General features: G+C 36.8%; 1 protein-coding gene and 1 non-coding gene across 3 annotated transcripts; one reads left to right on the plus strand and one right to left on the minus strand.

The window, feature by feature from the left end:
* Nucleotides 1-375: 375 nt before the first annotated feature.
* On the plus strand, nucleotides 376-25,538 carry LOC122295981 (protease 2). 2 transcript variants are annotated; one of them, XR_006238344.1, is made up of 11 exons: nucleotides 376-660; nucleotides 762-1,240; nucleotides 1,331-1,677; nucleotides 2,836-3,127; nucleotides 18,695-18,853; nucleotides 19,509-19,874; nucleotides 22,745-22,810; nucleotides 22,965-23,013; nucleotides 23,844-23,967; nucleotides 25,182-25,352; nucleotides 25,461-25,538. XR_006238344.1 is itself a non-coding variant. In XM_043105282.1 (10 exons), the coding sequence occupies exons 1-10, from the start codon at nucleotides 474-476 to the stop codon at nucleotides 25,270-25,272; spliced, it is 2,160 nt and encodes a 719-aa protein (XP_042961216.1). In that variant the 5' UTR covers nucleotides 376-473; the 3' UTR covers nucleotides 25,273-25,538. The 2 variants fall into 2 exon arrangements, 1 of the variants encoding a protein (XP_042961216.1); XM_043105282.1 differs by having other exon boundaries at nucleotides 25,182-25,538.
* LOC122298047 lies at nucleotides 11,194-11,325 on the minus strand. The gene has a single exon (XR_006239103.1). It is a non-coding gene; the product is annotated as a small nucleolar RNA snoR111 (small nucleolar RNA).
* Nucleotides 25,539-27,004: the final 1,466 nt, after the last annotated feature.

Consider the following 27,004-nt stretch of genomic DNA (forward strand, 5'->3'; position numbering starts at 1 on the left):
CGAGCGGAGTCGGAATTAAGTTTTTTTATTGGACTTTTTTCTTTAATCTATTTGATATTTTAATTTTACAATTTTAGACTTTAATTGGATTGGCTTCCATATCAATATTTTTTTAAATATAATTTTTAATTCATAATTTCTAATTTGTAAAAAGAAATTATTCACATAAAGATCATTCATCATCATATCTTTTGAACTTAATACACATATTAAAATCTTAGATATTGTAAAATAAAATAAAATTCAAACTTACGAGAAGAAGTTTTTCAACTATAATACACACTACAAATATATAACCAAAATTACAAATTAAAATCATTTATACAAAATTAAAAATTAAAAATACATAACCAAAATTACAAATTAATTACCCATCATCATCGTTATTCAACCAACTCGGCAGTCTCCTTTACTGCCTCCCCGTCGTCCTCTCCTCCCCAACTCAACCTCAATTACACATCGCCCTCCGATCGATGCCCACGATGGGGACAACTCAAAGGCCTCAGCCTCCGGTGGCCAAGAAGGTGGAGCACCTCATGGAGATGTTCGGCGACGTGAGGGTTGACAACTTCTACTGGCTCCGCGATGACGCCCGCTCTGATCCCGACGTCCTCTCTTACCTTCAAAAGGAGAATGCCTATACTCATTCCCTCATGTCCGGTAAGAAGATATCATTTTCATTTTCACCCCTCTCTCTTTATTCCTTGTTTCTGATCGGTTAAAAAAAAGACTCCAATTTTCATCTTCTTTTTATATAAAAGGCACGCAAAATTTTCAAGATGAGCTCTACGCGGAGATAAGGGGCCGGATCAAGGAGGATGATGTGTCTGCGCCTGTGCGCAAAGGGGCTTACTACTACTACCGGAGGACTCTGGAGGGTAAGGAGTACGTTCAGCATTGTAGGTGTCTTGTACCCAATCCAGAGGTCCCACCTTCTGCAAACGACACGATGCCTACAGGACCTGATGCTCCTCCGGAGCATGTTATCTTGGATGAGAATGTTAAGGCTCAAGCTCACGATTATTATGTCATTGGTGCTTTCAAAGTTAGTCCGAACAACAAGCTCGTGGCCTATGCGGAGGATACAAAAGGGAACGAGATTTATACCGTTTATTTCATTGATGCCGATACTGGGGTTCCCTTGGGGAACCCTATAGTGGGTGTGTCTTCCTATCTCGAATGGGCAGGTGATGAGTCTTTAGTGTACATCACCATGGACGAGATTCTCCGCCCTGACAAGGTTATTCTACTTCCTTTTACCATGAAAAATAATGGCTCTTTTGTGGTTAGCTTGTTATCGTCATGCTCTATTTCTTTTCTTGCCCAATAGGCATGGTTACATAAATTGGGAACTGAACGATCAACGGATCGTTGTCTTTATCACGAAAAGGATGAGACGTTTTCTCTGGATCTTCAACCTTCTGAGAGCAAGAAGTTTTTGTTCGTTGCATCTGAAAGCAAAAATACAAGGTTCAACTTTTACCTCGATGTTTCAAGGCCTGAAGATGGGCTTAAAGTTCTTACACCTCGTCTGGATGGTATCGACACATCCGTCAGCCATCGTGGGGATCATTTCTTTATTAAGAGGAGAAGCGACCAGGTTTTCAATTCAGAGATAGCAGCTTGTCCGATGGACAATACATCTGCAACTAAGGTTCTTCTTCCGCACAGGGAAAGGTAATCGATTTCTACAGGCTTTTTTGTTTTTTTTTTCTTTTATGAGTAATATGAAATTTTATTGATATAAAGATAGGCGTAAGCCAGGTACACCGAAAGTATACATGTAAATACACCACTTTAAGGACTAGAAACTCTTACAAGGAAATCATAGAAGCTGAGACCATTAAAAGCTAAAGCAATAGCCCACATAAATAAAGTCTTCCATAAAAAACTCCTAAACTCTTCCACAGAGAGTTTCTGATCTTCAAAATATCTATCATTTCTATTGCTCCAAATACACCAAAGAATACAAATGGGAGTCATCTTCCACATAGCTGCAATCTGTGATGTCCCTGAGATCCCTCTACATGCTTGATTATGGCCTTTGCTATCCTTTTTGTTTGTTTGTGGGTGTCATCTTCTGAGTCATTTCTTGTGATGTATGTTAATTATGGTCTAAGTAATTGTATTGTTAACATTAGAGTGTAGATTTTATTGTGATTTACATTTCTCAAAAAATTAGACACCCTTCTGCTCGGATTTTGGTTTTTACTACAATGGGTTTGCGGTTCTAGTGAATCTGAATGCAGTAAGTTGTCTTTCAGTAGGCTCTGTCATTCGTCTCCAGTGTGTAAAATCTATGGAAGTGACTTGTGAATTCTTCTCTTTTGCATAGGGACCCTTGGATCGTGTCATAAAAAACAGTGCTTTTCTTAATTTTGATGCAATTTCAGAATAGCAGGTTCTAAATTGAAGAACTCAAAATGACCTAAGTCTTTCTTATTGCTTCTAAATTGAAGGATTCTCATATTTTCCGGAAATTACAAACTTCAATGTGTTTTTTTCTTATATAAAAAGGACATTGAAGTTTGTAATTTTTATGGGTTGACTACTTAATACTGGTGGTACAATTATGTTCAAATCATTTATCACCTGTTCGCGTTATTGCTGTAGTTGAATTGCTAACTGCTAATCTTTGTATGTACTTACAAATGAAAAATAGCTCGCTTTCAGAAATGTGTAATATTATGATGCAACAACCTGAATAATTGTGTGTACAATTGAAAAAGTTTGTGTAGAACATGTTATATCTTTTATAGTTACCATTCTCTCGATACCCTTTGAGTTCACGTGGTTCCCTAATCTAAAAGCTTATCATGTTTGGATTTTGTCCAGCATAAAAATTCAGGATATGCAACTCTTTAAGGATAATCTTGTTGTATATGAGCGTGAAGAGGGTCTACCAAGAGTAACTATCTATGGCCTTCCAAATGTTGGAGAACCGCTTAAGAGTCTTCAAGTTGGCCATAGAGTTGATTTTATTGATCCTATATACTCAGTGGAACCATCAGAGTCACAGTTTGTTTCCAGCATTTTACGCTTTGAGTATAGCTCAATGAAGACGCCACACTCGGTGTACGATTATGATATGAAAACAGGCATTTCTGTTTTGAAGAAGATTGAAGCAGTAAGTTTTATATGCAAATCCTTTTCGAATTATTGTGTTTTTCATTGACTTCTGATTTACAAGCTCAAAACAATAGGTATCGTAAAAAGGAAAAGATTTATGAGTTATTAAAATCCTTTTGATTGGTAGAATTATGAATTATGGTTTTTTAAAACAAGCAAGCATATAAACTATGAAGTCAAGTGTCACACCCACACAGAGCAGTTGGCTCGTTAACTCTGCAACCACGGGAAAGTGAAAAAAAATATAAGTTGGCAGAAATCATGCTCATTGATAAGATTGGATAAGATAATACTTGCTCAAACACTAATTAAGCCAAGAATCCTCACAATGGGAGGGATGGCAGAGAACAAATACCCAATCATTGAGGTTAGGCTTGAAAATGGTTATTTAACAGAGGATACAGGAACATTGCTGAATTGGTTTTATAGTTTGGGTTTTTGATATTGTGTAAAAAGATCTAGGCAACTTAGATTTATTAAAATCTTTTTGATGAATGAAAGTTCATCAAAATCTTTAATTATGACAAAATAAATTAAACTTTATGCATCTGATATTCACATATCTATCTATCTCAGAACAAGTTACAACATATGGATGAATAGATGTTTCAATATCTTTTTTCAAAGTATTATTTTAAAAAATTTCAAAGTATACTTCCTGCCCAAAACTAGCCAAATCTTTTGCAATGCCCTCGGTCCTCGCTTGTGGTTTGGCGGGTGGCCGCGACGTTGGGAGACATCCCTTACGTTCCGTGGAACATTGTGTGCTCGTATGCCCGACATACATGTTTAAAAATTTGTTTGATAAGTAAAAATATTATATATATCAAAAGGAGTAACCAAGTACATTAAATGTATATAAGAAAACACCTATCCCATATTAGAGAGCCCCTAATGACCCAAAAAAGCCCGTGAAAAACAACCCAAAATACCCAAAAAAGTACTGAACCTCAACCCCTTGTTTCCTGTAGAACTAACACCCAAGCCAAACCCCAACCCCAACCCCTTGTGTTTCCTATCTTCACACTGCCCTCCCTTTAGACTTCCCTCTACTTAGGGGTGGGCTCCGACTCCGACAGAGCCGGAATGGTCAACTCCGGAGAAAAATTTTCACTCCGACTTTGAACGGAGTCAGAGTTCGACTCCGAAATGATGTCGGAACTCCGATTGGAGTTCGGAACTCTGATCGGAGCATTGTTGGGCTTCGGCCCACCTCCAAATCCGAAGGCCCAGCTCCGAAGGCCCATGCGAAATTCAAGATCCAACAACCTAATTGACTTCTAATTTCAAAAAAATGATGTAAAAATAAATAAAAAAACTTAAATACAAATAACATTGATTAAATTCCATACAATCATACATTACAAAGCTAAAAAGTAGTAAATTAGTAATTGAACATTGATAAAGTCTTGATTCTTGAACATCAATAAAGGAACAAAGTCTTAATTCTTGGAGTTGAAGCCAGTAGCCACTACCATTCGGCCTTCGTTCTTATAAACTTTTATTTGCAAAATAATACATATGAAAATATTTTTAAAAAATATAGTATGAATTATGAAATGGTCAATAATTTTTTAAATGATTTAAAAATACTAATATAGTACCTGAATAGCATCACTACAATACATGAACACAACTCCTCATCCATGTAACTTGTAACTCATCCACAATTATCACTCATCCGCAACTATGCTAGGGTTCACAAGTATGTCTACAAAATCATAAAAATTAGAAGTTAATAATTAAAACATTACAAATATTTAAATTATCATTTAAAAGCATATAAACTATAAAGTTACTTGATTCAAGCCTATAACTCTCTGGATCAATGATATCTACTCCAATGGGCATTTCACATAGCCAGTTTTGTGTGCAAATGAGGGCCTCCACAATTGAAGCTGACAATGAACTCCGATAAGCATCCAACACACGACCTCCAGTGCTAAACGCCGACTCAGATGTAACCGTACTGATAGGAATAGCTAGCAGATCTCGGGCTATTTGGGAAAGAATAGGAAACTTGGTGGAATGAACCTTCCACCAAGTTAATAACTGAAATGCATCACTAGGTGCACCACTAACTAAAATGAACCTTCCTCTTGAACCACTCAATTGCAGTGTCATTGGCACTGGCATTGTCAACTGTGATACAAAGGACTTTTTTAATACCCCAGTCTTGAATACAATCATCCATCATTGCACCAATGGATGCACCCTTGTAATCAACAATCTCTTTAAATCCAATTATTCGTTTATGCAGTGTCCACTCACTGTCAATAAAGTGGGCTGTGATATACATGTAGCCCACATTTTGTATGGACGTCCATGTATCAGTTGTGAATGACACTCTCTGGCTAGTTCGACTAAACATCTCCTTCATTTCCGTCTTTTCCCTCACATGCCTCTTCATACAATCTCGCATAATCGTATACCGTGACGGCATGGGAAAACGTGGTTCAAGACAGCGCACAAATTTGTTGAAGCTTTTTTTGTCAACTGTGGTAAAAGGCATCTCATCAGTAATGATCATCTCTGCAAGTAATTCCCGCAACATCTTCTCACTATATTGAGGGATTATAAGCTTCTTAACATGTGAAGGGCGATTATTAGTTGCCATTTGAGTTTCATAACTGAGCTTTGTTTGATCAGTGCCAGTGGCCGCCAATCCCTTCGCGATCTTATACCGTTGGCAACCAGTAAGATGTGTTATTAATACACTGGTGTCTTGCTTCTTCGAATGGCAACCACAAAGTTACCCACAGTGGTTGCATCTTGCTTGAGGGTTCACATGATCACCAGGAATTTTAGTGAAATGTTCCCACGTCCACGATCGTTTTTTAGAAGGCTGTGGTGGTTGATCAGGCTCAATGGGCACATCTGCCATCTCCTCCTCTTCATTGAACATATCTTCATCTTCTCCTTTTATATCTACTGGGAGTCGACTACTTGTACAAGAAGTAGCTGCTCTAGATACTGCTCTAGATGCTGCCCTAGATGGGGCTCTAGGGGGGGAAGTATCTGCCGTCGTTGGGGTGGAAGCCCTCGCTAGTGTAGGAGGACTGGAATCGTCTCCACAATCTCTACTTCCGCTAGGTCTAGCATCCATACTATTTGAAATCAAAGAATCAGAAAAATTAAATTAAAAGTAGGGAGTTAATTGCTAAATAAAAAATTAGAAGTACTGTAAATAAAATAAAATTATAACAAAGCTGTAAATACAGTCGAATTTATTATTTAGAGAAACTTTTTCACATATTTACTTTCTCGTTTGTCTAGTTTCTTAATTTATCAAAAGAAGAGGCTCAATATATAATTCTCACAAATAGGGACAAATTAATGCTGTTTTGGCAGCATTGCATATATATACAATTCTCCATCTTTTACGTCTGGTAAAAGTTGGTAGAAAATAACAAGCAATATTAATTAAAAGCTGCTTTTTGTAAACCTGAATGAGGATCAAATTGATCAATGATATAGACATACATACATATATATATATATATATATAATCAGTTGGATAATATATAATAATATAATATAGTGATAATAATTTCAGCATTTATTCATGTCCGGACTTAGGGAAATCATAAAGAACCTACTTATACTTGGATGGAAAAAATGAATTAGCATCCCAAAGCATATTGGATGTAGCTTTTCTCGTGACTAAACTAAAGTGGCCTTTGTGTTTCAAAAAGGAGGGTGCACTTGTTTATCAATATGACATGGCCAGATATATACCAACATGTGTTTATTACATGCCATTATGAACCTAAATCCATATATATATATATTTAATATATGTATATAAAAGGATTATTTGAGTCTTTTATTATATACATAGAGAATTAATTTCAATCATGAACTGATCATTTTTTATCTGCATTGAGAGTCTTAAAGTTGAATTTAAAGCTAGATCCATACCTTGGCAATACACTATACAGTATGATTAGGATATAGAACTTCCTTGATTTGAATAAAAAAATAAAAGAGATCCAAATGTTGTTTTAAATACTTATGAGAGATGTTAGAAAAAATGATCTAATGTGTTGTTCACTTGTTCTCTTGTTCAGTGTTGCTACTTGATCTAATGATCTAATGTGATGTTAGATTTTTTTTAATTAAGTAAAAAAGATTAAACACTAGTAGGAGACTAGTGTTGTTCACTTGTTCTCATTCTTGATATTTCAAAAAACAAACTAATGGTTCACTGAGGCATTTTCACAAACAGTTTGCATGCAACCACATTTACATTCCTATAACAATGATTCTGTTACTGCATTTCCATCCTAATTACATACAAGGAACTAAATTCATAAACCAACAAATTAAATTACAGAAAAAGGAACCATTACATTACATTATTTGAAAAAAACTACAACCTAAAATTAGTAATTACCGATTGGGAACTGGGAACTGTAAGTGATGACCAGTCGGCACTCGGCAGTTGGCGGGATTCGTCTCAGGGACTCTCAGCTGTGAGCTGTGTATGGGCAAGACAAATGACGGCCGTCGTGTGAGGCTGAGGGCAGTCGTGTGACGGTGTGAGCCGTGAGGCTGTGCTGCTGTAAGCCTGTAAGGCTGTAAGTGTGAGGTCTCGGGGCGAGGAGGTGAGGCTGCACCGAGGGGGACTCAGGGAGGGCTAAATCAAGAAATGGCATTATGCAATGCCAACGGGCCATAGTGAACAACGCTGTTCCTATTTAAATGGAACGGCGTCGTTTAATAAAGAGGTTTATTTAAAAAAAATAAAAATAAAACAGATGCAAAACGAAGTCGTTTTGCATCTGTTTTAATTTTAAAAAATTCGGAAGTCGGAGTCGGAAATCGGAGCAACTCACCACTCCGACTCCGACTTCGACTTCCGAACATCAACTCGGAGCTACTCAGACTCCGATTCTGCTTTCCGAAAATTCCAATTGTGTTGGAGTGGGAATCGGAGTGGAATTCGGAAGGAATCGGAAATGTCGGAGTTTTGCACAGCCCTACCTCTACTTGAGCTACCACCCTTAGCGTCGTAGTTGATTGCCCAAGAAAGACCTTGTAACTTCTGTTTTTCTTGAAACTTTTGGTTTCAAGCGTGTGGCTTGCCTCGATCACGGTGGTTAGTTCTTTAAACTGGTTTTCGCATCCTTCATGTGAAATTCTCTCGAAATGCTGAATCTCGTTTACTTTAGGCAGAATCTAATCTGTTATCGGAGGAAGAGAGACCAGGGGAGTAACATTATCCCCAGACACATTAACCAACTGCATTCCTGATTCTAGACTTTTCTCCGCACAAGGCACCAACACGAAGTCTCGTACCTCCTCAACAACTCCATTGGTTCTTTCCAATTGTAGGGTCTCCATTAGAGGTTCTGGGACGATAGCAAGTCCCTTCACCTTTGGCGACCCTATATATGCAACTTCAGCAGATCCTATATCCTTCACCATTTTCCTTCAACTCCGACATGGGAGCCACAGTTTCTTCGGGCAAGGGTGTAGCACCGCCTATCGGTCTATCCTGTGTTACCTGAGGCGAATGACATTCCATTACCGAATTCTCTATGCCAACACCTGACGTAGAACCCACTTCAAATAACCTAGATTTCCTTTTGATCCACCACACTCTCTTGGATCTGGTTATCGGGACAAGGCTGAATCCAATTTTCTGTTTTCCTTTATTTGAATTTAAAGGATTTGGGCCTATCTTAGTCTTGTTTCTTACAACCCTGTTGCCTCCAACTGAAAGCGTGTCTATTTTCGTAGACAAGAAAGCTATCGTTGCCTTCAACTCGACAAGTTGGGTTTCCATATTCTTGAGAAAATTTTGCATCGTTTCAAGCTGGTTCTGAGCTTGCGTCATATGCAGACCACTTTCACTGTTCCCCTCACTCTGAGCCACCAAAGTATGACCCATCTTCAAGGCTGCCGCATATGATCACCTCGCCATCGTGGATGTGCTTGGGTCTTTATGATTCACCTCCAAATTGATGTTCTCATTCTTCTTTTGGTTTGACCCATCCTTAAAGAGCAAATCAGTGGCTCTGCGTAATTCCACAGCAAACTTCTCCCAACCCTAATCTTCATACCCTTCAGAAATTACTACAACACTCCGCCGGCCACCTTCACCATATTCGGTACCAGTTAGATACCAACCATGCTTGTTGGAGCATCGTTGAGCCATGAATGTTTTGTTACCTTAGTGCAAGTGTTTTGTGAAATCTGAATTTCTCCCCGCATTTAATACTGCTCCCATCATAGCTATTGGCCATTCTATACCACGACGACCCATCACTACAGATTTCCAAACCCTTATGCTCCTCTCCACTATTTTTAATGAAGACTTCTATGTTTCTGGCAAAAATTCAAAAGCCTTCTATTCCACCAAAAAACGCACCATCTGATCCATACTGATATTAACCTTCAACTTCAAATGCAAGGGCTTTCCACGCTGAATGGGTTCATTTTGTGGAGGCCTGATGGTTGCAGTAGATTTGGGCAGTGGTTGCGTCTATCACCATAGCCTTTTAGGATTCACAAAAAACACGAGCAGATTGTCGTTGGAGGGAATACTGTCGCCGGTGTGATCTTGAAGGGGATACTTGAAACCATCGTTTAAATCTGTGTTGGCCCCAACTTACAGATCTCAGAAAACACAAAAACCTAGAAAATGATATTGTTTGCTGGAGAGAATCGATGTCGGAGGGCCCTGGATGAGGACGTTGGCGCCTGTTGATCGTTTCTGTGTTGGTGTTGGAGCACATGAACAAACGGCTGATAAACCCCCGAGAAAGACAGTGCAGATCCTACGAAAACCTAGGTCGCCAGAGGGTGAACCTACGTTGCCCTTGGCGAGACCATTGAGGCCCGTCGACCTTGTTTGCGCTGGAGTGAGGTACCACTCGCCCGTTAGTGGCGGCTAAAGTCACTCGTCGACTTTGGTTCTCTCTCTCTCTCTCTCTGTAAGCACCCTTGAATCCTGTAATATTGTAATTACATGTTTAAAAATACTTGCAGCGGAAAGGAGTTAAGATACTTGTCATAACTAGAAACATGAGTACCAGAGAAATACATTTAGGCCTGGTTTGGATGGTGAGTTAAGATGATTTGTGAATAATATTGAAATGATTTGAGTTAAAATGTTTCATAGGGTTTTGGGTAAAAGAGAGAGTAAAAGTTGAAAAAATATTATAAAGTTAAAATATTGTTATAATATAATTTTTGTTTTGAAATTTGAAAAAGGTGATATTATTATTATTATTATTATTTTTTTTTTTTTTGTGTTTTGTTTGAAAGTTTGGAAAAATTGTAATAATTAGGTAATGATTAGATTAAAAAATTGAAAATTAGAAATTGAAAAATGTTTGTATTTGTGGTGTTTGGATATTGAGATGAGATGGAATAGGATGAGATGAGATGAGATGGAATAGGATGAGATGAGATGGGATGAGGTGGAAGTATCTCTCTATTCAAACCAAGCTTTAATTCTCCAAATGAAATATCCATAAGCGACATCAATACCACCATCATAGTTAAAATATTAAAACCGAAAAATTTGTTCATCCCCCACTTGAAATAATATCATTATAATACATAAATCAAAATCTTAAAAGGGGACAAACTCCCATGCTATTCCTCAGGTTGGGTAAGTTCTCACTTCTTATACTCGTCCTGATTGCCTAGATTTGCAACAAAGTCTATAGTTTTAAGGAGCAAAACTGTAGTGGGACTACCACAGTAAGATTTGGAGAAATCTCAGTAAGTAAGAACCACACGTATAGTTATAAAATTAAAGATGATAATAAATCATGCTGGAAAAATAATACTCAAGGGACTCTGGGCAACGAGACCTATTTATCGAGGAAAGGAAACAAGCATCTATTACTTTGCTTCGGGGAAAGCAACACCCCGAGTAGCAAAAAGAAATTTCACAATAAGGTGAGGAAACCGAATGATACTATTCACAAATTGTAAGCTTCAAGAACTTGAAAAGCAAGCATTGAATTTAATATCATCTTGAAAATTTCAAGCAATCTTAAGTAATATAGTTTTTTTGATAGGTAAAAGAAACAATGAAAGTAACAAATGTGGATAAACAACAATCAAATCGCTAGTAAAAAAGATGACGACTGAAACGATTTCTCAGCCATTGACTTTTTGCTATAATATAGTTTCAATGTAGTCAAGCCATCCGAGCATCCTGAGCTCAAACATAAATCCAAGTCCCATAAAATCTGAGAACCCTATTTTCTCTAGTCAACTGCAATTTCCTTGACCCCAGGCCCTTTTTACTCATCCATCATGAAAATAAACCTTTTTATGTATGCACCACGGTCTCTTCTATACTATTGTGCACACACATTGGCTCTCTTCGTCACATTGTTGGTAACAACCGCGCATGGGACTTTGTTACAAGCAATGCTTGGCTTCTTGTCCCAGTCCTTAACCACGTTGTTCTCTAGCATCCACCACCAAGAGGCAACGGCTATGGTACGAAAGTGCGAGAACATTACCATCCCATCCGAACCATGCGTCCAAGGGATGTCACTTCGTCATTACATGCTCCTAAGTGACCAGGGGAGCTCTACCAAGATAATGTCCCATCTTGACTTGGGGTCGTGAGGCACACACGCACTCACATGCACCTTAAACCAACAGAACAATCTACTTCTTGTAGAGAGTTAAACAAAATCACAAATACAACATTTTGGAGAAAATCCAAGTAAATAGCTTTCTCGTGGAAAATTATGAAAACACATAAATAGATCTTTGTATGAACGACACATGAATAGGATTGCATGCAAATAAGAGAGGTATGAGGGCTATCTAGGTAATGAGGACTCTTCTTAGCATACATGTAGGGCTTGCATACTATACTCATCAATTTTGTAACTATCGGTATGGTGAATACTTGTTTAGATTAACCTTTCCTAAGTTTGGTCGTTGTCAAGATGTCACAATCCTAGTGGTATCCGTCTAATGTCCAAGTGCATGCTTGATTTCCACTCTTTGGAAAATTAGGGCTCACTCATAGAGAGAGAGAGAGAGAGAGAGAGAGAGAGAGAGAGAGAGAGAGAGAGAGAGAGGTGATATCTATTGAGGAGAATAAAAAGGTAGGGAAATCTCTCACAAGTATGGTTGTGGGATTGGTCTGTTGGTTGGCGGTTCCCCAATTGTCTAGGTGTACGCCGGATTGGGATGGTAGCAGACTTCTGAAATGATTAGCTTTGCTGGAGTTCAGAAGCTCGGCCAGTGAGTGACCACTCACAGAGTCTTCTAATGGGGTTGGCCTCCCAGATTGCTGCAGGTGAATGTTATATGGCGATAAAGTCACTGCTCGTGGCCGGATGAATGTTGGATCCGTGACTCTTTCGCTACAATGTTGTTTAGATGGCATTGTGAGGGCTTCTAGTCGAGACGTCATTTTTGAGCACTCCCATGCTATTTCAGGGCACTTTAGTTCTCGGGGCCACTGACTAACCTCACACTGTGTTGTCTGGTGCTTGCCCTGAAACGCGTTTGTGCTACACTTTGCTTGCTCATTGTATTCCTTTTTGCCCATACCATAATACACTCGCCTATTCTTTGCTCGCTGGTGTCGCTGCTCACACAAAATGCAATATTGCTTATGTTTCCCACCTGCACAGCGCTTATTTCTCCTTTGTTCGCCCACACCCTTACTTGCCCAAATGACACATTAAATCTATTAGCCTAAGCCTATCCTCACCTCACACTATCTTTCCTTTACTTGTCCAAGGCTGTGCTTGCCTAAGGATTGTTTGCCAAAGGTTTTTGGTCGTCTTGACCGTTTGTCAGGGTTTTTCCTTTGCTCCCGAGATTTGTAAATGTTGGATTCAATCAGAATGTATTTTAGGAAATTTGTTGTAAATTTGTGAATATATTAGGAGAGTTCTTTAGGAGATTTATCTTTTCCTTTTTAGGAGTTATTTCTTTCCTTACCTATTTTTTTCCTTATCAATTGGTTATTTCTTTCCTTATCTATTTCAGTATTGTAATCTATAAATAAACCCTTGTAAATCTATTTTTTGTGTGAATGAGAAAAGTAAACTTCAGTTTTTTCTAGATGGTATCATAGCCGAACCTGGGTATCTCATTCTAATATATTTTACCCTCTAAACCTGCCAGCAGCCATAATTTTTAAACTCGTATTAATTTTTTTTCCACTTTGTTCACTTTCCTAATCCCTTTCTTTAATCATGTTTGATACATCCAAACCATTTTCCTTGATCAAGACAAACACTAATCACAAACCTACCCATACCGAGCCTTATTCTGTCCAGATTACAAATATTCGTCTCAATGAAGCCAATTACGTGCGGTGGTCACAGTCAGTGCGAATGTATATCCGTGGGAGGGGGAAAATTGGATACCTTACTAGTGAAATCAAGATGCCTGTCAAAACAGATGCGTCATATTCTACATGGGATGCTGAAAATTCTGTGATTATGTCATGGCTCGTGAACTCTATGGACGAAGAGATTAGTGCCAACTACATGTGCTACTCAACTGCTAAGGAACTCTGGGATAATGTTAGTTAGATGTATTCTGACATTAGAAATTATTCACAGATCTATGAGTTGCAGTAAAGAATTGGCAAGACCCAACAAGGGGACGATAGTATTACAAAATACTTTAATGTCCTTAAGCGGCTGTGGCAGGACTTAGATCTATTCAATGAGTATAATGGAAGAGCCCGGATGACTGCAACCATAACAAAAAAATGTGGAAAATGCAAGAATATTTAAATTCTTGGCTGGACTCAATGAGTTTGATGAAGTTCGAGGGAGAATTCTGAGCAGATAGCCTTTGCCTCCAATTGGAGAGGTATTTTCTAAAGTATGAGGTGAAGATTGTTGTCGGAATGTCATGCTAAAATGGAAGGGAACTGATGGAGTAGTGGAGAACTTGGCTTTGACTGCTACTAACTCCAATAATTTGAAAACGGTTGCTGCAGCTAATGCCTCTGCACAGGGGCCATGCTCTACTCAAAGGAAGTATGAACAAAAATCTCAAGTATAGTGTGATTATTGTAATAAGCTACGCCACACACGAGAAATTTGCAGGAAACTCCATGGAAAACCAGCAAATTGGAAGAGCAGCAAACCTGGAGGCAGTCACACCAACCCGAAAGCAAATGAAGCAAAGACCAACTTTCTCAGTTCAGATCAGGTGGATCATCTTCTTCAGCTGCTAAAATCTAATCCAATATCTGGTACTTCTATTGGTTCCTTGGCCCAAACAGGTAATCATCCTAGTGCTTATTCGACTTATTCAACTCCTGTACCATGGATAATTGATTCAGGTGCCTCTGATCATATGACTAGTCTTCCTCAATTATTTCTTTCTTATTGTCCTTTGTTGAGTAATAAACAAGTAAGCATTGCTGATGGAATTTTTTCACCCATAGCAGGCACAGGCTCTATTAAAATTTCCAAAAGAACAGATTTAAAAATCTGTTCTTCATGTTCCTAAGTTTACTTGCAATCTTTTGTCTGTCAGTAAATTATCCCGCGATTCTAACTGTCGAGTCATATTTTTTTATTCTCATTGTGAATTTCAGGACCAGAGCTCGGGAATGATGATTGGCAGTGCTAGGATGATTGATGGCCTTTATTATTTTGATGATACTCTATTCAACAATAAACAAGCTCATGGCCTGAGCTGTAGCTCTAGTTCTATTCCTATATGTGATCAAATAATGCTTTGGCATCTTAGACTAGGACACCCTAGTTTTCCTTATTTGAAAAATCTGTCTCCTAGTTTGTTTAAAGATTTGCATTGTAATTCCTTTCATTGTGAAACTTGTGTTTTAGCAAAAAGTCATCGAGTTTCCTATAAGTTGAAAGCATATCATGCATCGAAACCTTTTTATTTAATTCATAGTAATGTTTGGGGTCCTTCGAAGGTTACTACCTTGTCTGGAAAGAGATGGTTTATAACCTTTATAGATGACCACACTTGCCTTTGCTGGATATACCTACTGAGTGCAAAATCTGATGGTGCAAAATTATTAAAGGATTTTTATCATATGATTGAAAATCAATTTCAAACCAAAATAAGTATCCTTCGTACAGATAATGGTACTGAATACTTCAATCAATACTTGGGAATTTTTTTGAAAGAAAATGGTATTCAACATCAGTTTACTTGTCGGGATACGCCGCAACAAAATGGTATTGCATAAAGAAAAAACCGTCATTTACTTGAGGTTGCACGAGCTATAATGTTTTCGATGCATATTCAAAAATATTTGTAGGGAGATGCCATTTTAACTGCATGTTATCTGATTAATAGAATGCCTACCCACGTTTTAAAATTTGCTACACCTTTATCTTGCCTGAAAAATTCTTTTCCTGATACTAGAGTAGTCTCGGATCTACCCCTAAAAGTTTTTGGATGCACTGTTTTTGTTCATGTACCATCTCACCTTTGGTCTAAGCTTGACCCTCGGGCTGAAAAATGTGTTTTTCTTGGTTATGCACCTAATAAAAAAGGATACAAATGTTTGAATCCAAAAACAAACAAAATTCATATGAGTATGGATGTTGTTTTTGTTGAAACACAATCTTATTTTAACCCAACTGATCTTCGGGGGAGAAAGAGAGTGAAGATCATTTTTGGCAAACTTCCAGCCCTCTCCCTATTACATTTCTCGACATATCTCATCCATTAAATACTCAGGAAACTGAAATTTTAAGTAAAGAAAACTCAAGAGATTCTAATCTTCCTGTACAAAGTATAAGTGAATCACAAACAGGGGGAGAAAAGCTACAGAATGATCCTACTCCTTGAGCTCCGCATTTATACTAGAAGAAGGTATCATTACAATAATAAAGATCATCAGCCTACAATTCTAGAGCAAGGTCAATCATCATCTCCAAAGCATGGTCATCTGAAAGTCCAGCCTACCATTCCTGGTAATCCTTCTTCTACTATATCTCCTAGTGATAAACCTGCAGACTTTGATGAACCGATAGCCATTAGGAAAGGAATTAGAACATGTACCACACATCCTATTGCTAAATTTCTGTCCTATCATAGACTTTCTGATAATCATAAGGTCTTTACATCCAATATTTCTCACCTATTTGTTCCAAGGAGTATTCATGAAGCACTAGATTATCCAGATTGGAAATTAGCAGTCCTTGAAGAGATGAATGCACTCCGGAAGAATGGGACTTGGGAGATTGTTGATTTACCTAAGGAGAAGAAGTGTGTAGGATGTAAGTGGGTGTTCACTGTGAAATGCAAAGCTGATGGTAGTGTAGAAAGATACAAGGCGAGACTTGTAGCCAAGGGATTCACACAAATCTATGGAATTGACCACCAAGAAACTTTTGCTCCCGTGGCAAAGATAAACTCAATCTGAGTGTTATTATCTTTGGCTGTACATTTTAATTGGTCCTTACACCAGTTAGATGTAAAGAATGCCTTCTTAAATGGAGATCTAGAGGGGGAAATTTTTATGGAGTTACCACCAGGTTTTGAAGGTAAACTTGGTAGGGAAAAAGTGTGCAAATTGAAAAAGTCATTGTATGGACTCAAGCAATCCCCTAGAGCTTGGTTTGAACGCTTTGGGAGGGCTGTAAAGATTCACGGTTACATTCAAGGTCCAGCTGATCACACTATATTCTACAGGCACTCAAGTGAAGGGAAAGTTGCTGTTTTAATTGACTATGTTGATGACATTATTCTGACAGGAAATGACAGCAGTGAAATTGAAAGATTAAAGAAGGTGCTTGCTAATGACTTTGGGATCAAAGACTTGGGCAGCTTGAAGTATTTTTTTGGTATGGAATTTGCAAGGTCTAAGAGAGGTATTTTTGTTTCACAAAGGAAATACATACATACTTGACTTGCTTGGAGAAACAGGTTTATTAGAGTGTAAGGCTGCAGAGACATCCATAGAACTGAATCTCTATGGATCTAAAGTTACAACCTGCCAAGCCTGAAGAAGTCACTAATAAAGATCAGTTTCAAAGACTGGTTGGAAGACTGATTTATCTCTCACATACACGCCTTGACATAGCTTTTGCAGTAAGTATGGTAAGCCAATTTATGCACTCACCTGGAACTTACCACTCTGATGCAGTGTACAGAATTCTAAGTTACTTAAAGGGAACTCCGGGTAAAGGTTTATTGTTTGGAAACCATGGACATCTGCAAGTTGAGATATACACCGATGCGGATTGGGCTGGGAGTATAACAGACAGAAGATCAACATCTGGCTATTGTGCTTTTGTTGGAGGAAACCTGGTTACATGGCGCAGTAAAAAGCAGAATGTGGTGGCTAGGAGTAGTGCAGAAGCTGAATTTAGGGCTGTTGCCCATGGGATCTGTGAAGTGTTATGGATTAGAAGATTACTTGAAGAATTGAGGGTTGAAAATTCACTACCTATGAGATTATATTGTGATAATAAAGCTGCTATAGCCATTGCTCACAATCTGGTACTTCATGATAGAACAAAACATGTTGAGGTTGACAAACATTTCATAAAGGAGAAGATAGATAGTGGACTGATCTGTTTGCCTTATATTCCGACTATTGAACAAGTAGCCGATATATTTACCAAAGGATTGCCAAAGAAACAGTTTGAGAACTTGAACAGCAAGCTGGCCATTGAAGATATCTTCAATGGCCATTGAAGAACTTGAGGGGGAGCGTTGGATGATTCAATCAGAATGTATTTAGGAAATTTGTTGTAAATTTGTGAATATATTAGGAGAGTTCTTTAGGAGATTTATCTTTTCCTTTTTAGGAGCTATTTCTTTCCTTATCTATTTCTTTCCTTATCAATTAGTTATTTCTTGCCTTACCTATTTCAGCATTGTAATCTATAAATAAACCCTTGTAAATCTATTTTCTGTATGAATGAGAAAAGTAAACTTCAGTTTTTTCTTGAGTAAATCTGTTACTCAGTCTTGCTTAGCCCTATCCAGGGGGAGTTCCTTCAAAGGGCACAGTCCTCACATCTTTCTCATGGGTTTTCTCATTGTAATGGAGTGAAGAAACTTGGAGACTGAGACACAAGTCTAATTGATATCATCTTATGGGTCTTTGCAATTCAACTAAAAGTGATAGAGACATCCTTTTGCTTTGGATTCAAAGGCATATCCCTGTTTTTCTTTTGCTGATTTCTTTATTTTTGAGGTTTATGCAATTTAAGTTTAGGTAGATCTAGACTGAAACTTCATAAAGCTCACTTCATCTTCATCTTACATTGGTTTAAAAAGAGCATGCATTGTAAGTACATACCATTTACGTTTTCGAAATAGTAGTCTGATAAAATTATCTTGGACTTATGTCCTGTATTTGTAAATCCATTAATATTGAAACAATTGATGATGTCAATGAAGACTGGTAACATTACTATTTTCTATTACACATATGTAATATTTTTTTTTTCTCGTGCAATAGAGTTAAAAGAAGGAAATATCTAATTTTGTTACAGATATTTCGGCTATTCATTATTAATTCCATCTTCTGTGTGCTATTTTCTCATTGTTAGTCTAATTATGCTAAAATTTGAATGTCATAATTCAGTATCTTCCTCCACTATCATAGGTGTTCGGGGGTTTTGATGCTCTAAATTATGTCACTGAAAGGAAATGGGCAAATGCTCCTGATGGCACTCGGATTCCTTTATCAATTGTTTATCACAAGCATCGAGTGAAGCTTGATGGGTCGGACCCATTGCTACTTTATGGCTATGGTTCTTATGAGGTAATAAAAGTAACCCTGGATTAAATTGTAGATGCTTGCGCAAACAGTGATTCATAGGCTTTTGGTACCATATTGATGATGGTAAAAAGGCTACTGGTTTTCTTGAATTATATTTTGTAATGGTATGACTTTCGAAGATAAAATCTTCTTGTTGTAGACATTGTTTTGATATATTATTATTCTCTGTTGGCAGAATTTTGTACCCTGCTTTCTCATCCATAATTCTCTTGCACTTGTAACAATAATGCTGTACAACTCATTCAAGTTTGTCTCAATGGATTTATCCCTTCATTTCTTGAAAGCCTCCTCAGAAACTTCAGGGCTCTAATTGGAGGCCACTTTTCCTTGTTCCATTTATCTGGTCTAAGAAGTTGCTGTTGGCCAATCATGCAAATAATGCAACAGTCAATTGAAATGTTGCTAAGATGTTTAGGTTATGTAATTGAGCATTTTCTGTCATTGATCATATTATTCCTCAATTGGTTTTGCAATTGCAAATTGGTGTTTTTCACTTGCACTTGTTTTTTTTTTAAGTCAATCGACAATCCCAGTTTTCACTTGCAAATTGGTTTTTCTCTTGCTTCTTGTTATTCACTTGCACTTGATTGTTTCTTTTGAAGTCACTCAACAATCCAGAATCTCTTGTTCTGAATAGGTATGCATAGATCCCAGTTTCAAGCCATCAAGGCTATCTTTACTAGATCGAGGTTTTGTTTATGCAATAGCTCACATCCGAGGAGGTGGTGAAATGGGGAGGAAGTGGTATGAGGATGGGAAATTTCTTAAGAAAAAAAATACTTTCACGGATTTTATTGCTTGCGCTGAGTATTTAATAGAAAACAAATACTGTTCAATGGAAAAATTGTGCATGGATGGAAGAAGTGCCGGAGGATTGCTCATTGGTGCTGTTCTTAATATGAGGCCTGACTTGTTCAAGGCTGCTATTGCTGGAGTACCTTTTGTTGATGTTTTGACGACAATGCTGGATCCAACTATTCCCCTTACTACTTCAGAGTGGGAGGTATGCTTCTTTCCCTCGTGAGACAATTATTTTATTGCTATATCAACCTTCAAAAGGTTTACATATTGGGTGGTGGTACACAGATGGTGACCAGTGAATTAGGTCTTGAACTCTATTTTCTGTTATGCAGGGTAGTATAAACATATCCCTCGAGAGTACATTTCTGTACTAACATACTGTTTTATGAGACTATACCTGCAGCTATGCCGTTCAAATGCCAAATCTCTAGTTTAGTGGCCCATGTCTTGTTAAACCTGATTACATCACTAAGACATAAGATTCCCCAAACTTTGAGGTCCTGCATTTTCATACTTACTCCATACTGGTATCTTTTATTGAATTTTTTTTTGCTCAATTGGTTCTTTACATTGTTTGTGGTGCTAGAGATCTATTTTTTTCCCATCTTGTCTGTCTTTGAGATTTTAATTGACCCACTGGGAGCAGCATCTAGGTCTGCTGCAATTTTATTTTGGGGAAACATACACTTTGCGCCTCCAACTACAATTCAAGTTATACTTTGTGCCCCCACACTACCAAAATTAGCACATCCTACTCGAACTACTAAACACTAACAAATAGCACCTTCGGCCAATTTTGGCTGCTAAGATGGGCCGTGCACATTATAACTTTTTGGTGGTTAGAGGATGCAATGTATCAGTGTTAATAGTTTGATGTGCAGAGTGTAAAATTTTGCTAGTTGGAGGGTGCAATGTGTGATTTCGCCTTACTTTTAAGTGTTGTTTTGGATGATTATCTAAAACATGATCCTTTGGTGTCCGTCAAAGAAGGGAAAATTAAGTGTTCATTCATTCTACAAGTCCCTCCTCATCATACAAAATACAAGTCCATTCCCTTGGTAGAACATATGGAAGACTAAAGCCTCGTTTGGTTGTTCAGATGACGCACAAAAAATGTGAGATGCTTTCGTACGGCCAAACACCCTTAGGTATCCAAACGTGTTAAGATACACCCAGATATCTCATCCCATGCATTCTCTACTTTTCTCATCTCTATTCATTGAGAAGACCTATTACTGACAGTACAGTGAGCTGCCCCCAAGGCTGAGCCCGAAATTCATCCCGTGTTGCCCTTCCTCCTCCATTCCACAACACTGACAAACTCATCACCAAGAAACCCATTCCCTGGTTGATTTGGTGTACCTTACTAAATGAAGAAGTTCTGGGCATCAGCTTTGAAAACCAAAGAATTTTAGAGGGAAGAAAAGACTCCCAAATGAAATGCCCACACCACAGGAAACAGATGTTTTTCTTTTGGCTAACATCTCTCCTCAAGAAACCCCTTGAACTAAATCCAATGACTCCACGAGAGGAAGAGATAGAAAAAAAAAATATCCAAAATTGAAGGAAAAAATAAAGATCACAGGGAAAACTGTGAGTGAGATTGTATCAGCAAAATTACTGGTTGTATCCACCAAGAAAAAAGCAGTTGATCACGGTCGTGAGCCATGAACTGTTTTGCAGAACGACATCTATTGTGCTTCAGGTTTGGATGTCTTGAAGATCTGGTAGCTTGCTTTTATTGAGATTAGCGTGATGGGATAAGAAGGAAGAAAGAAGGAAAGGGGGAAAGGGGAAAAAACAAGAACAGAGAGAAAGTAAAAGGAGAAAAACACACACATAAATTCAGAAAATGAAAAGATGTATTGCTAAAATTATATTGTATTGCTGCTGAAAATGTTACACACACTATTGTATTGCTAAAATAGAATGCTAAAGAAGCACTACAAATATAACTTTTTTTTATGATTTATTTTTAATTTTATTTGAAAATGATGACAACAGTATAAAATTTAAATTTCAAATGAAAAATCTAATATATTTGATAAAATGATATTTTCTCGTTAATTAATTATAAAATAGATTGTAAATTAATTATATGCCAGTTTCATTATTTTATAGTAAATCTGGATGTTATTCTGGCATTATTTCATTATTTTATACCAGTTCCAAATTAAATAAATTTGGGGAAAAATAAACTTGGGAATTTTCCATTTAAATATGTTTGGGGGGTTTTTCATTTAATAATTGATAATTGGTAATAGAAAATATATTCATCAATATTAATCAATCATTAAAAGTACTTTACAATCATTGATGGGACCCACCATTTCTTCAAATCCTATAAAAAGTTAAAACCATCTTATCTTATTTTATACATCCAAGCATATCTTACAATGGGACCTACACAGTTTTACAAAACCTAAAAAGTTAAAACCGTCTTATCTTATTTTATTCATCCAAACATATCTTACAATGGGACCTACACAGTTTTACTAAACCAACTCAAACATCTTAACTGAAACCATCTCTCAAAAATTCTCACAATTTCTATCTCATCTCATTACCTAAGCATGCCCTAAGGCTCCTCTAAAAGCTCCATTGGAAGAACTTATTATTGCATTGTGAAGTGGCCATGAGCTTCTGGGATGATATCTTCACTAGAGTGGGGTTACTTTGGGTGATGCCGAGAAGGGGGGTGGATTTTCTAGCAAGTTGTAGAGGCATCCAAAGCTAATCCTCAAATTGTAGCTATATGGAAGATGGCCCCGATTTGCCTTTGGTGGTGCATATGGATGGAGAGAAATGAAAGGAGTTTCAATGATCGCAAATGGACAACAGACGATCTTAGAATGTTTTTTCTTAATACTTTATTCCATTGGTCGATTGTAATATACCTTGATGGCATGATTTCCTTGTATCTTTAGACAATCACACATAGGTGTTGCTCTTGTGAATGACGAGTACATGGGCTATTCTCATTAATAAAGTTCCTTTTTTACTGACCAAAACAAAATTATCTTTTAGTTGATTTTTTTTTTTTTTTTAAATTTTTTTTGTCCCCTACTGCAGGAATGGGGTGACCCGCGAAAGGAGGAGTTTTACTTCTACATGAAGTCATATTCCCCTGTTGATAATGTGAGAAGCTCGTCTTGTAAATTTGACCAGTATTCTCTGAACTGTGAAGCTACACAATTCATCATTCACCATTTGAACATGATACTAGTTTGGTTTTTTTACTAGATTCTTGATATCCTTCTTTATGATCTGACCTTTAACCTTATGCAAATAGGTTAAGGCACAAAATTATCCAGACATTCTTGTGACAGCTGGTTTAAATGGTGAGTCAAACATTTTTCCTATGGATTTCAATTTCTTCATCGTCAGCAGACGTAGTTTTTCCATGACTGCTATAACCAGCTTCTTCTCGTTAGTGTATATACGGGCAATCACCATGACAGCATGCACAAAGTTTCAAGTAGATTCAGTTCAATCGATATTCAAGTAGTCAGATGTTCAAGATGTTGGGTCACCAAGCTGGTTAAATACTCAAACAAGGGAGCCTGAATGGCACTTTTTTTTTTTTTTTTTTTTTTTTATCATACTTTATTACTCTGGGCTTCTTCTATTGTACTGAATGGCACTTCCTTCAATGATCTATACTCTGCTTTCCACAGCTCTTAGCTTTTATCTAAGCTCTTTTGTATACTCCCTGTGTACTTGGGCCTTGCCTATTTCCGATTTAATATATTTCTTCTTACTTATCAATAAAAAAAAATGTTTATCGGGATGGTAATATCCACGGGTCACATTTCCCAACCTAGGGTAGCCCAAGTGGTAAGGACGAACTTGTGTGCTGTGCCCCATGTCACAGGTTTGATTCTCCCTGGGATCAAACTGCAATTTAAGTGGGTGGCCTTGGCGGTGGGTTGCTGTGCTAGTCTTCCAGGGGTTTAGTTTCATGGGTGAGTCCTAAGGGCTCTGCCGTAGGGTGGTTCCCCGTCATCAAAAAAAGAAAAAAAATCCATGGGTCACATTGGACGCTTATTGCTGATCCACCAATGTGGCTCACTCGCATAGTTGACCAATGTAGGATTGATATTGTAATTTTGGATATGATGAATATGTTCCTTCTCCTGACATTGAATTGGAACCTCGTACACTATGACAGATCCACGTGTTATGTATTCGGAACCTGCTAAGTTTGTAGCAAAACTGAGGGATCTGAAGACTGATGATAACCTGCTGTTATTCAAGTGTGAATTTGGTGCTGGTCATTCTTCAAAGTCAGGAAGGTAATCTTTTTTCTATGTATTTTACCTACAACTTTTTTGATATCATACAACTATTTAAGTTTGTAGGTTTAGGTCTTCTTTTCTAACGTTTTTCCTTTTCTTTCTACTCTGTGTTTTTGTTATCTGCATTCTTCACTTTGATTCCATTTTTTCGATTTATCACAGTAGTTGTCCCTTGAGTTGGCCCACCTCCAAATAGAATAACCCCCCCACCCTCAATCCCCAAGACTTGAACGCCACAGAAAATGTGGCAATTTTGCCATAGCCATTGACCTCCTCCAAGTACCTAATTTGTATTTACTGTCTTTACATTTGCCATTTCACGTTGTTTTAGCAGTGACCTCTTTTTCTTGCGGTAGCATGACCTCCTGTCAATTTATTTTGCTACCTCCTGTTACATTTTGTTTCTTTTTCTTCTAGACTTCTGCCTCTCCTTTTTCAACTGTAACTACCTTTTTCATTCTAAAATTATATAATTCTAATTGAAACTCAGTTTTTCATCTGATCTTCTTTTATATTTGACCAATTTTTTAGAAAAATGGTTCTGACGGGTAAAATTTTGAAAGTTCAAGGGAAAAATACTTAGACAAATGCAGTATATAAATTTACTTAAATTTCTCATTTCAAAGCATATTTTAAACAAAAAAGAAGACATGTAAATATTTTCCAAAAAATTACATATTTATTTTATTTGTTTTATGTGCATTTTTGCTTAAATTTGATACAATTTTTTGTCCTTCTGAATTTTGGTGAACTATCTATTTTTTTATAATACCTATTTTACAATTAAACCTTTTTACTCATTTTGTTTCGGAGCAACTTAATTCAACCCAAAAAAATTCAGAAGCCCAATATTATAATCCTGGCTTAGTCCCTGGATAAAACTGATCTGTGATTCAAGTTTGGATCTTTGCTATGTTTATGTGAAGTTATTTTCTCAAATGCTAATGGGCATGAGATTCAAATTATATCCATCATGCTAACCAATACGTGAGGTGGTCCTTCTTGCTCCGGCTGGCTCCACCTCCATTGGTCATAAAAGCTTTCTGATGTGGGCTTGCATGAACTTGTACTTCTGACTTAACAGAATCCTTATAGTGGTCCTTCATTCCTTTATAGAAGTCCAAAGCATTAGGGTGCCTTCTTTCTTCAACCACCTTATTATTTTATTATTATATCATCATCATTATCATCATTATTCTTTTTGGATGCAGATTTGAGAAGCTTCAAGAAGATGCATTCATGCATACTTTTGTAATGAAGGCTTTAAATATGATTCCTGACCATGGATCTGGACAGAACTGATGGATTGCTGCCGCCTTAGGAGATGAAAGAATCCTCAGTGCCTCACTAATCGCTCAACAGTATCAGCAACATCTTGCATGGTAATTTTGTGAAGGATGATTATCAACGTTCTGAATGTTTTAATGTTGTATTACCTTCCCAAGGGAAGAAAAATGAATAATTTACAAAATCATGCCGATTCATTTCAGGTGGTTTAAGATAAAATAGTATGGAAAACAGTAGTACGCTAAGGGATACAAGATGCCAGATATCCTGCGTTTCTGGACTGTTCTCGTCCATAACATCTGTTCTGCTTGGTTATTGAGATTTTTTAAATGAGAATTTTGAGATTTAAGATTAAATATTAAAATATTATATTTTAATATTATTATTGTATTAAGATTTAAAAAAGTTAAGAAAAAATTAAATTATTTATTATATTTTATATATAAATTTAAAAAAATTATAATAATAAGATAAAAATTTTATATTTGAAATGAAAAATCTAAACAGCCAAAACCCCCGAACGTATATATTATGGAGGACACTAGCGGCTACCATTTTGGTGTTTCGCCCTGTTGCGACAAGCGGAGTTGGCGTGAGAAGAAACGCTCTAAAGATGCGAAAAGGCAGCCTGTGATCTTCTCTGAACCTTTTTTAATAATATCTTACTTGAGTGCAGACTTGTCTTTTTGTGTAGTTAAGAGAGAGCTTAGTTAGGTCAATCATTGGCCAAGTCTAAGCAAATCTGGATCAGGGGATCAAAGCTTCGGTAACAATATATAGGTGTCTATGAGCTACCTCCCATGCATGTTAGATTCAGCTCTACACTAATCACCAATCAAATCAATGGAATTATTAATCATTAATTGATTTGATGGATGGTCTTTAGGCCCAAGCTGTCACCTTTGCATATTTGCGGAAATGTTACAAAGATTAAAAATAAAAAACGAGTCGTAAGAGGTCTGCCTCTTCCATCTGTTCAATAATACTTCATGGAGTCCATCCCTATCATGAGCGGCTCTTCTCGCTAATAGCATTTCTAATAATTTATCTATTATATTTTTTAAAATATATTTTTAAAATATATTTTTTAATTTTATATATTAATTTTTATAATATATCATATATCAATTTATCTATTTTTTTCATGTCATTTAAATATTATACTTTTTATTTATTTTTATTCATTTCAAATATTTTCTCTAACTATCAATGATATCTTCATATCTTTTGATATTTATAATATCTCCTCATATATAACATCATATAATTATATTCTATTTTAAATTAATCCAAATTTACAAGTTAAATTAAAATATAAATTAATTCAAAAATAAAAAGAATAGATTATATAATAAAAATATTCCAAAACATATTTTGAGAAAATCCATTCTTGATAATTGTAAAAGAATATTCTTAAGATGTTTAGAATATTGAATGAGGGGAAAGAAAAATGAATTAAAAATGTTTAGATTAATGTACAATATCCTTTGCATGTGGAGAGATCATTGTAGCAAAATGTAAAGTAATTTTAAAATACAAAATCCAATGGAGTAATATTTTAAGAGCATTTTTTTAAATTTTGAAGGAAAATATATTTTAGAAGAGCCATTGGGAGTGCTCTAAATGACTTTTTCACACCCCTGCAACCAAATAAGAGAAAAAGTCTAGAGTGTATAGAAACACTTCCAATGTTTAAGTTATACGAGTTGAGTGATATTTCCTATAGAAGAAGGGAGCATAGTTTTTC

Source organism: Carya illinoinensis, chromosome 15 (genome assembly GCF_018687715.1).
Source record: "Carya illinoinensis cultivar Pawnee chromosome 15, C.illinoinensisPawnee_v1, whole genome shotgun sequence".
Taxonomy (NCBI): Eukaryota; Viridiplantae; Streptophyta; class Magnoliopsida; order Fagales; family Juglandaceae; genus Carya; species Carya illinoinensis.

Coding starts and splice junctions, on each gene's coding strand:
- LOC122295981 (XM_043105282.1), top strand. CDS start 474: ATGCCCACGATGGGGACAACTCAAAGGCCTCAGCCTCCGGTGGCCAAG. Junction 661..761: donor TACTCATTCCCTCATGTCCG/GTAAGAAGATAT, acceptor TTTATATAAAAG/GCACGCAAAATTTTCAAGAT. Junction 18,854..19,508: donor ATGGCTATGGTTCTTATGAG/GTAATAAAAGTA, acceptor TGTTCTGAATAG/GTATGCATAGATCCCAGTTT.